The sequence below is a fragment of the Toxotes jaculatrix genome, chromosome 7, assembly GCF_017976425.1.
Source record: "Toxotes jaculatrix isolate fToxJac2 chromosome 7, fToxJac2.pri, whole genome shotgun sequence".
Classification (NCBI taxonomy): Eukaryota; Metazoa; Chordata; class Actinopteri; family Toxotidae; genus Toxotes; species Toxotes jaculatrix.
Genome location: NC_054400.1, coordinates 2,446,294 through 2,458,442, shown reverse-complemented (window position 1 = coordinate 2,458,442; position 12,149 = coordinate 2,446,294). Strand labels below are relative to the sequence as shown.

The window sequence follows — 12,149 nt, the reverse complement described above, 5'->3', positions numbered from 1 at the left end:
CTTCCCTGAAAACACCTGCACGTTTGAAAAAGAAATCCCCCAGTTATAAATCTGTTTCTTTCATCTTTGCATTACTGCTGAATATTCACAACCACTGCATCCAGTTCTGTCTGCTGCTCTGGCCAGCGAGAAGACAAGTTCAGTTATATTCTACACTAATGGCTCCTCAAATCCACTTTCCATTCCCAAAGTACTTTAAAAAGCCTCAACGGCCACAACAAGCACAGACAAACTTGTGCTCTTAGCCAGCTCGACATCACAGTGAAAGAGCTCAGAATCTGAATGTCTAAATTTACCAGAATTTGGAAAAGGATTGTAATTTATACTAGTCGCTCGGCCCGTGCCCCATAATGAAAGTCTTAGAGGAATCACACAGTGGTAAAAGTGCAGGGACAGCACATATTTGGAGGCTGGAACCTCACTCCATCTCCTGAGTGAGTGAAGGATTGCTGCTGGGTCATGGGGGCCGAGGCCCCAAAGTAAACACAGGTGTTGAGGAGGCAAGTGACTGGGGTTACCCCTTCCAGTAGCTAAAGCAACACACACAGTCACGGAGAGTGAATAATACTTCAGCAAAACATATGGACCGCTGCAAGTTTGAGTTTCCCGTCAATTAACAAATTTCTTATCAAGCCTCATTTAGGAGGGATAACAAGAATTTCACTATTAAATGATGGTTATTAGTGGCTAATGACCAGGTATTAAGCTAACTGTGATCTAGCCCTGTATTTTAAGGATCTTGTTTTTGGATTGTGGTCAAGGCAGGTGGGCCCTGGAATTAGGGCCCTCTAAGAGCATCTGCCCTACAGATATGAAATTATTTTTCCAAAGTACAACACCGGTCAAAAGTTTTAGAACACCCACATTTTTCCAGCTTTTATTGAAATTTCAGCAGTTTGAGTCCAGTCAAGTCATCACAAACTGAAAAGAATATGGAAATTTCATAGAATAAAGGCCTTTTTCAGGGATTAAGAAGCTGGTTAACTTACATCTGTCCTGCGGCAATGGAAGTAAACGAAGCCTCGAAAGTTGATGCAAACAATTCCTACAGGTGACCCAGATTTTGCACCTTTACAGCAAGATAATGACCCAAAACATTAGAAGACAAGGACGAGACGGTGGCTTCACATGATGACAACCAGCACAGTCTCCAGACCTCACAAACCTCACGGAGCTGGTTTAGGGTGAACTGGACAGAAGGTGAAAGCAAAGCAACCTGCAAGTGCAACTCATTTGTGGGAACTTCTGCAACGAGATTCGATTTCTATTATAAGAAGAACGTCGCGAGTGTGTTCTATGATTTCTTCTTCTTCTAAACTCAAATTCTCAAAACACCAGAAAGACAACGCAACTGGTTATTTGTACAAATGCTTTAGACAACCTATCTTTAAGTTTTTCAGACAAGTGCCTTCCTGTCAAGATTCGAACAGATAAATTGTGTTGGTAGATTTTTAAGTAAGCAGCAAACATGGTCTTCGCAGGGATTCATATCCAAAACAGCCCAGGAGGCTGAGGTATTGGGACGGTGAAACATAATTCAGGAAGTGCAGCTGGAGAAATGGCCAGCAGCACAGATCACCTAAGTGTTAAAATTCCCAGTAACCCTGAAGCATTAAGCAAGATTATCAACATTCATTTCAAAATAAATGTCAGAACTCAGCTGTAGAACATCATACACGGAGCAAATACCGTGTTACACGAGCTACTAATCTGATAGCATCTCATAAGAACCGCACCCTCCAGCTGTTGCTCTGCAGTCAGTAAAAGTTGTGACACACAACCAGAAACTGAATTAAAAATCAATCAATTAAAAATCTCGATGGTGGAGAAACTCCCGTTCGCTGTGTTGTAAACTAGAGTTTATGTAACGCTTCGTCCTCCTCTGTTGGGGGCGAACAGCTGTTACTGCACAGCGACTCTGCTCCAAGTGTGTTTACACATGTGTAAACACAGAATCACAGCGAAACGAGCTCGGCCATACCCGAACCCAGGGGCCTGCTTGCAAGTTGCTTAACAGCTGCCCAGTTCTTGGAAATCTGGAACTGGTTCCAATTCAAAACCGGTTTTTGATACTGGTTTTAATCTTTCACTGTTAATTCATGCATCGTCACATGATGCTTTTGAGGTGAAAGGACGGGATATTTACAAACCACAGTTTGCTTCCACAACCTAAAAACCTGCCGCTGCCTGCTGTTCATGTGTTTACCACTAAATATATTCACATCCGTCACCTTCAAAAGTGTCACTGACCGACAACTTAAACAATGATTCGTCTCGTTGCTGCTCACCTAAAAACAGCATCACGTAACAGCGGTGCATGTCAAGGACATGTCTGGGATATGTCACACATGAAGTGAACAGTCGGCTCTTCCAGTCAGCGTGCTCGATGCAGGATTAATGGGCACGTGTAAGAAACCTAAGGGACTTCAACAAGGGCCAAATCGTTACAGGCAGACGACGGGGATGGTGGGGCGCTACATCCTGCAGCACGATGCCCTGGGCCCCAGCAGCTTCAGCTGCAGTTTCATCAGCCATGCCAAACAAATGCGATCTGTACCAAGTTGTGTCCTCTTTCACACATGGCAAAATCTGCAACAGGAAATAATCCCCAGCATAGTTAATGGAATGTAATTAAAATTTCTTTGAAGAACCGGGGGCCTTGCATTCCTTCCTAATTCGTTCATTTCGCAAATAAATATTCAGCGACTGGACAAAAGGCGCATTCTGAGAGATTTTCATTTCATGATGGGTAAAAGATGTTGTGCTTTGAAATGATTTCTTCTTTTATTCTGAAGACAGATTAACAGACTGAAACTTTCATTAGCCTGCAGCTTTTGAGGCTATGACAGATGGCAGCTTTCAATAATACAGTGATTTCTTAAGAAACAACACATACTGTACCAGAATATTATTCCTGAGTGCTTGGGAAAATGAATCTTATGGAAAATATTATTTTGGGCTGGTGGACGTCAAGGGAAATTCCACACAGCATGACAATTTACTTTATTTTGGGCTTTTTCTAAAATCCTCTGTCACCTCTGATTACAATGAGCTGAATGTATCAGTTACACATGTGCTACGCGTGATATTCTACCTGAGTTTTCTTTGTGTATTGTGGCCACAGCGGCTTTTGGGGGTTGGGGAGGTTGCACATTGAGCATTGCCTGTCTGAGAAGTGCATGTTTTCGAGCGTGGATCAAAGGAATCACTGTCATCTTTTTCATACTGACTTCTTTTCAAGGCAAAATAAGACGTATTCCATTTGGGAAACATGTAGAGCAACTCCTCAATATTCAAAGGCTGATATGGTAGTCCAAACAGAGACAGAGACAGACTGTAATGATCCAGATTCGTGTTCTGAAGTGAAATCTGATGTGTAGATTTAGATGAAGCTACAGGAAACTCTGAAGTTTTGGAGACGATAATCTTCTCCAGTGTACGTCCTAAAAGGAGAGAGCGAGCTCTCACCCCTGAATGGCTGTCTGTCCGTCTGTCTCACACATGTGAAGAGTGCGGTTTCTCCCTCATCAGTTTATTAGCTTACGTTGTAATGCAAAGCAACACATGTGAAATCATTTAAAAGTATTTTTCAGCTCATTTCAGCTGCTGATTAGTGAAGAATTTCCTTAGCAACAAAATTCTCACAGGCTTATTTCAGGTTATATACTGAACTATTCAGGAGCTGGAACTCAGCTTCTGTCCAAACCTATGGAGACACGCTTACACTCCAAAATCAATTCAAACAGGGCGGCAATAAGTCAGCTACAGACTAGAGAACTCGCCACAGAAAGAACCTTACAGGTCACTCATCCTCCATCTGCAGCACTTAGAAGTACAAAGGAGAAGATGGCTGTGCGGCCTGGGAGCCTGATGGGAAAAGCTGTATGATGTGGAAACCATTTCCTCCCCTTTATCAGGAGCACTTAGCTGTAGCGTACTGGGTGTGGGTGAAAGCAGGCCGGTTTCTATCACACATGATAACACTCTCTGTAACTCTGTCACTCAATACCACAACAGATAATGAATATGTCCCGAGCCACTCCAAGGCATCGTCACTTGGGACAATTGAGGTTTATTTTAAAGGATTTCTATTGGCTAAGATGGAGCCAATCACAATCCGATCTTTTCTTTTCTCAACTGTGTTTGTCCTCCTCAGCCTACAGTGCGAGTGTTTCGCTTTACGAGTGAAAATTGGAATGCGCTTTCTTCAAGGTGGTATGAGGGAAGAACCTCCTCTCTGTGACACTGCTGTATGATCACGAGAGGACAGCTTCAGGAGCTGCGTTCTCCCAGTTTCTCCTGTCCTATCAGTGCCGACAAAACTGGACCGGGACACACAACCACCTACAAACCTCAGTGTGTTGGTTTAACGCACAGATCAATCACGCTCACTTTGCCAAAAGAGTTCAGACAAAAAGATGATTAAATTATGCTTCTGCCGACTGCATCTGAAACAGAAACAGCTAGTCGACTTTGAGCTGGGATTATTTTGTCAAAACGGATCGTTACCACTGAGTGAGGGCAGATGGTTCATTTATCAAGCTATTAAGATGAAACGTGAAATAACTTCTGAAACGTAGCAACATCCAGGTCAAACAGCAGCTTGTAATTTATTATCTGCTGCACCAGCTGGTTCCTAAACTGGCGCGTGTGTTGATCTATGTGCTGTGTGGTGAGATGTGGTGGCGAGCTTAAGCCTGGCAGGATGTGTGTCTCTGGACAGAGGTTGCAGGGGAGAGCTCCAAATTTACACACCCGTCCAAAATCACAACGTGCAAGGAAGGCAATTGGCTTGACAGCAAATGTAATGGAGACTGCAAAACCTCGTCGCCCGAGGGTCCTCGCCAGAGTAGCAGCCGAGGAGAGTGGCGGGGGTTTGGCTCGCTAAAAATGAGCCTGGGATCAGCTTAGTGAGGCTTCTCATGTCAGTCACATCCACAATCTTATTTTCGCTGAGCATCTGGAGGTTGGATCCGCAGTGAAACGTATTCGCTGTGCGTGTTCGCGGCGCTGGTTTTACTTGGCACAGCAAGTGATAGCTCGCTTTTAATATAGAGCAGCGAGTTAGAGAGCGGAGAATTCTTGAGGCAGACTGTAAAAACGTAGCAGCACAATGGACAATGAGCATGGCTGTGGTTTGGACTGTAGGGAGATCGCGGGGAGCCTGATGGAAACCTCGCAGCGCTGCCGTGAGCACGCGAGGTCAGGACATATGCTGACACGGACTTCTGGGCCCGGGCCAGAGCCGGAGCAGACAGGAAACGGAGGCCTCACGTCTCCTCAGCGGTGCTCCCCTTCGCCTCTTGTTTGTCTCTGACTTTAGATCAGATGTTATTCTTGTCCAAGATAAAATGCAAGACTATCAAGACTTGTAATTTGGAAGTATTTTGTTTGAATTAACAGAACGCAATTTCCAACATCTGGCGGTTTGAGAAGTGATTTGGAATATTAAATATAAGATAATTTATTTATTTTAGCAGAACTTAAATATCTTATATTAAATATAAGATATTTAAGTTCGGCTAAAATCAAAGCCCTGAAGTTCTGAGGTACTTGTGATATGACACAAGCCTCCATCCTGAAACTGTTATCTAATTTCTTGAACACTAGAATAAAGACAAAATGCTGGTTTCCTTACGTGGGGTTTGTGTTTGACAGCACTTTATCAAATCTGAACCCACTGTTGTGATCAGTTTAGATTCAGCTTTCAACATTTTAAGCAAGAGAAGCTGTGAGATTTGGACCATAGCTCATCAGCTTGAAATTGGATCCAAAACTGAAAAGGAAATCAGAGCCCAACCCTTTTCTTTCACAACTATTTGTTGATTCTGACTACCCATTCAGTTTCTCTCTAACCAAACAACCACACAACTGACTAAGCATCCCATTCATTCAAGTTTCCTTTTTTCAATCACGTATTGAGTTTCACTTATGTCTGATGAGAGCAGCAGCTCTTTTGTTTGGTCTTTTTTTGTGATGTGCTGGCAAAGCCCCTCCTTTCACAGCCGAGCTGTCAGGAGGAGCGTGTTGTCCTTAAGAATGAGACAGGGCAACAACAGGGCAACATCTGATTAGCATTCACAGCACTATCTCCACTCCCTTGGTATTTTATTACCACAGGTGCGGGGGCATTCATTGATCAGATGCACGCTACAGGCGAGGTTAGCCCTTAATTGAAAACAGCTCTATTTATACACCTGCAGGCACTAAAGGTCTCCCAGAGCGCACAGGGAGGTTAAAAAGAAGAGAAAGGAAGGGGAAAAACACAGAGCAGTGACGGAGCGGTGAAAAAAGACATGCCCTGGGAGACACAGGTTCAGGCCTACAGAGAAGGCAAAATGCATTCCCAAAACAGCATGGCTACCCACTGCCACCAGAGGATAAGCATGGATAAGCAAAAGAGCCACAAATAAAATGCAAATCCAAACGCACGGTTCTTCCACTTTCAGCTCTGTTCATCGGAACGGACGGATGGATTTCTTTTTCTGCTCTGGCCAAAGAACGACTACATTTAGTTTGTTTACTGTACAGCTGCCAGCTTTTGTGGCCGCAGCCAACTGTACTGATTGTGCGCAGCCACTTTGCAGGTGGTACATTGCATCCAGGGGCCCGTGTTTTCACAGTGCGACCATAACAGGAGGTCAGGGGGTCAGTTTGGTGGAAGTCCAATCAGAAGACCACAGAGGAAAGAGCAATCTGCCTTTAGACAGAGAAGGGGGGGGGGGGGGGGGCACAGCTCAAACTGACCTCTTTTGACGGAAAAAGTCTGCAAATGCTTTTTTTTTCCTCTCTCGACGAAGTCTTTTGCAAGATTTCAAATTTTCAAGGGTGGGAAAGCAGTTAAAGCTGTTAATTATTTCAAAAACCACACGTATACAAAAAAACCTGTCGGCTTACGGTCACATACAGGTTGTTAGTATTGGAGCAATAATCCAAACAGCAGGTGAAGTGTGCTGAAATTCTTTACCCACTCTTCGCTCTCAGGTCACATAATGACCGACAAAAGTGTAAGGAAGCCTCAAAGACAGCAGATGATTATTTGAGGTTTATATTTAATATTTAGAAAAAAAATTACATTAATTTGCCATAAGCTATCATTTACCTAGAACAGGATCACATCCAATGTAAAGTGTTTTCCTTCTGAAACAGCATAACACTGCTGGTTAATTACCTTGGAGAGGATTCAAAACCCACTTGCTGCGGTCCGGTCAGCTCAGAGCAGCAGACTGTAAAACTGTTATGAGCGATGTCTTTCCCAGCAACGTCCAATTATTAACAGAGCATTTTCATCTGTCCACAGCAGAGAGCTGATGAAAAACAAGCCACGCTATAATTGATAGTGGCAAAAATCACACAGGGGTGAGCCAGGAGAGGCTGTTTTGAAACTATTTTGTGCTTGAACCAAATAGTCCGTTTATTCGCTCCGGGTTTCTCAAACAGGTGTTTTAATGTTCAAAACAAAAATCATTAAAATGAACCGGGCAGATGGGAAGTAACTGGTGTTTTAAACCTGGCAGAAAACATCTCTCCTCATTGTTTCAGAGTCGTGTTTTTTTGGACACGGCTCCTGTCAAGTTCAATATAAAACGCAAACGGGGAAACAACTCTGCTCCCTCATTACCCTTGTGGTGCTGACACTCATTAAACATGTACTTGGTCAGGACACAGTTACTCTGTGATGGTTGTGGGAAAAAAATTTAAAGGAATACTCCGCAGAAATTGTGCCTTTTTGATTATCACACATTCAGCCCCTGCAGAGTAAAACTGGAAACTGTCCTTCGACTGCTTACTTACTTACTTCCATACCTCACTGTGAAAAACATGTTCTACTATACAGCTTGTTTTTTTTTTTTTATTTAACTTCAGAAACCAAGGTTGTCTTTTGTGATATAAAGCAGCAATACAAGACAAATACAGTTTGTTATCTACATTTAGATGATTTATGTTGCTGTGACTCTGAGTCACAGCTGGAATCCATCGTAACTGTGGTGAATCCACTTCAAACTCGAGCTGCCGTCCTCCACAGAGGAGCAAGCTACAAACTTTTCAGAGCCACCTTTTAAACCTAGGGTGAGTATTTGATGCCCGAAAGATTTTTCCATGGAGTGTTCCTTTAAAATTAGCCTGACGGGATACTGTCAACGTGGATCTAATCCTATATTCCAAACAAAGTCAGGACACATACAAACCAAACACATTTCAGGCTCACAGCCTTTGGAACAGTCCCTACATGGATGTAGATCTTGGAAACGGAACAGACTACTGTGTATATAACATCCCAGCGTTCCCGTACAACATTTCCCTGAATCCTGCTGGGACAAGATGAAAGGCTTTGTGGCCTAATATCACTGTAACTGCAGGTGTGGAGGCTCCCATTTCACCAGTGTCACTGATGTTCACAGACGTTTGGAGGAGGAGGAGGAGGAGGAGGGGGGGGACAACAGTGAGACATCTGCACATTTGGATAAGCATCTGAGGGTTCAATCAAATGCAACACCTAGCAGGTAAATGTTTGGATACTCCAAAGCCGTGTGTGTGTCTGTGTGTGTGTGTGTGTGTCTGTGTGTGTGTGTGTGGTGAATGGTCTTATTTGGAGTCTGTTCTGGCTTGTCATCAAACGAGATACCACAACCGCATGGCTTTATCAAGAATGAGAAGAAAATCTGTGTGATCACTTTCCTCAGGAGGGGCAGTTTACAGAGGACTCTGGTTTGCAGTTTTGTCATTCAGCTTGTTTACGTTGAACATTTTGATCCGAACTGAGACAGATGGGCAGGCTTGTTCAAATAAAAGCCTTGTTCATGCAGGACACGGGCTTGATGAATTGCTCCCCTTCATCCCTTCTTTCTTTTGTGAAATGCAGTTTGCTGTTTTTCTTTGTCATCTGTGATAATGAGCTGAATATCTTTAGGCTTTGGTCTGTAGATCAGACAAAACAAGGAAACTGAAGGCCTCACAGAGGCTCCGAGAAACACTGAACAGCATTTTATCACTTTTTTTTAACATTTCATAGACTAAACAATCAACTCATTCACCAAGAACATGATCAGCCAATTAATTGATGATGAAAATAATCTTTAGTTGCACCCAGAACACGCACACATTTTTTTTTTTGTTGAAATATTGTGTTTTTCGCTTAAATCGGGATCTTTCTATCTTCTGTAAAACTTGCCTAACACACTGTCTGAGTGGAAAATAAATCTCCATTCTGACCAAAGATAGCACAGTGTCAAAAAATGAAACCTCCTCATTCGTTTCAATGCGAGCACTGCACTGACAGAGGCCCATAAGAGGCAAATAAACCACAAAGCTTGTTCGACAAAACTGCTCAAGCTGGTTCAACTTTTGCTGCAACGCAGTATCATTCAACAATAAACTGCACTGGGCAATCAGACACATGCAAGTGCACATTCCCGGTGGAATAACTAATAGCAGGAAAATATTTAGCAGGAGTATTTTTCTATTGTGTCTCGCACCTGTCAAGGCGGGGGATTAAATGCTTGTCTCTGTGATAACAACACGCCCACATCGACTCAGCTGCTGGAGAAAAACACACGGCTATTTTCAGTCTGAACACGGTTTTTGTCCAGTGTAAGGAACTAGTAATATTTACTGCATGCAGCAGCAATCGGCCGGGTCAGAGGTCGGGATGAGCTGCTGGTCAGTGTTTTTCCTCAACAACAGTCCAACAGATGAAGAGCCTCTCCCTCTCTTTATGTATCCCTGTGTGGTTTTTGTGGCATCATGCAAAAAAAACCCCAAAACACCTTGACAGTGGAGAAAATGATGATTATATGAAAAGTTAAAAAAGTTAAAAAAATAAAATACTGTGGGTAATTTCTGTCAAGTCCACATTTTTTTTTGTCATATCCTTTGACAAAAAAATATGACCAGAGACATTAAACCTGGTTTGGAGCCGAACCTGTCTGAGACATCACAGCACTCACACGGAAACCGATGCACGGGGAGCTGCCAGCTTCCACCACAACAAACACGTTTAGAGAGAGAAGACTGAGGATCACTCATCTGAAATATTATTCCTTCATTCCTTCATACCGAATGAGAAGTCAATACAACGAACCGCAGAACACTAACACAGAGAGGCTGAGACCAGAGGAGTAACTTTTCTTCTTCTGGCCACGGTGACTGATTGATTCGAAAATCCTCTGACCACACTCAGACTTTAAAACAGCCAAACTTCATTTTCAGAACGTAACAGAGCCTCCTGATATTCTAGCATCTGACTGGTGGTTGGTGTGAATTTGTCTCCCCTGTTAGTCATGCAGACCACACCTCAGTGAGCATGGTGGGTTGGTGAGAAGTTAACTCACACTGGCCGGCTCCTGTTGTACAAAGCGTTGCTCTTCGCAGCCTGTGCAGCTGCTTTCTTCTCCTCAAATTCCTCCCTGCTCAGGACCGTGCCCTTGTGGCCGTGCTCCACCAGCTTACGAGCCAACTCCCTGCTCTGCAAGAGACAAGAAAAGGAGAGGAGTCAGTCAAGGAGAGGGGACGTGGCCTGCAGCCGGGTCTGGAGATTGTCAGATGTTGTCTTGAAATTCGGCGTGGTACGCTGGCAGTGCTGTCATTTTTTTTTTCCCCACAGCTCTTTCTAGAGACTCAGTGCAACTGCTGTTTTCAATATTCTGAAATATAAAGAAAAACTTGTGAAAAAATCTTAGACAAATGGTCTAAAACCTAAATATGTTTTAATTTCTGCTTGACAGATAAATGATTTATTTTCTGTTGATCCCCTAATTGATGAGTCAGTGGCTATTTTAGATAAAGCATATATCCAGTTTCTGCAGCATCCTGGATCTGAGTCCAGCTCATTAATCACCACCGAGTCCTGAGAAATCAATTCCAACATTTTGTCTGCCACTGAGATTTAGGATTTACTCACCACAATAACCTTTAACTGAAAATTATTTATTCACTTCCCTCCACAAAACATGGAAGTGATGATCTGCTGTGCAACGCCACAATCTTCAGATAGTTTAGATTTGTGGACTTAGTGTGATTTCAAGCACACACACATGTCCAGTCATGTTCTAAGTGTGTGTGTGCGAATGTTGGTGCCTCTGCAGGCACTGTTAGCTATATTATTCCAATCACCATTTGCAGACCCACCGTTAATTAAAGCCAAGCCATAAAGTCATCATCTAAAAACCAAATCTTGCTGTCAAATCCTGTGGCTTGTCAGATCAAAGCTCCTGCCACATGTCCTCCTACCCAAAATCCTCACAGCCGGGCCTGTGTCCGCACCCGAGAGGAAAAGTTATATTTTCCTTCAACTTTGATGTGGCTCACCAGAAATGAGTCTCAGACATTTGCCGGGGCCTAAAATTGGCCTGAAAATCATTGTCTTCATTTTCAAGGCTCATTGAATAAGTCTATTTGAATGAACTGCTTCTGACAGTCTACGCACCAGGACTTGGACTAATACTCCAGAACATCTATGGCCAAGGCCACAGTGACTTTGTAATATGACCTGTTAACCAATGCAGTTTTCTGAGTTCATAGTTTGTGGCTGGTCCTAAATAACATAATCTGGGGAAAAAAAAAACAGGTTTATAATTAGCTGATTTATCAGAAGTTAGGCGTCATCAGCGTGACTGCACGCGTTAGATGACCTGGGCTGACGGAGCTCTGTCACAACACAAGGGTGACTGAGTTTGATATGATTGACTGCAGCTGATTATCAGGTCAGATAGGACTTGTTCTGCTCTCTGTGTGGACACAGGTGTTCAAACAAAGTGGGCACAGCAGCAGCAGCAGTTGGTATATCAGTAACAAGTGTGCCATCTGCTGGGCAAGCGCAGGATTTCCCATCTCTGATGTGCAGGTTTCATTTCGAGGATATTTATAACCATCTGTGCACCAGTTAAAATACATTTAAGTAAGACTTTTGAATGATTGAAAATAGACAATATAATTTAATTTTAAACAATTTTCATTCAAGTTTACTCATTCAGAACTTGTTTGAGCCTTGTAGTCTCAATATCTTACAATAAATTTGGGATTTTCAAACCTAATGTTCACAGTAAAGTACCTGTGGTTAGGAGCAGAGACCGTGTTGTCAAAGGGGGACCAACTAAACCTTGCAGTGAACTTTGCTGTTTGATATATTTGCTAAAAAGCGATATCACTCA

The 12,149-nt window shown here is 43.0% G+C and overlaps 1 protein-coding gene across 1 annotated transcript in view; it reads right to left on the bottom strand.

Moving 5' to 3' along the window:
- Positions 1–12,149, bottom strand: part of cfap299 (cilia and flagella associated protein 299) — a 61,162-nt gene that overhangs the window by 47,290 nt on the left and 1,723 nt on the right. Inside the window, exon 4 of the mRNA XM_041041932.1 lies at positions 10,332–10,465. Within this exon, the coding sequence (XP_040897866.1) occupies positions 10,332–10,465 (134 nt within the window). The remainder of the gene's footprint in view (positions 1–10,331; positions 10,466–12,149) is intronic.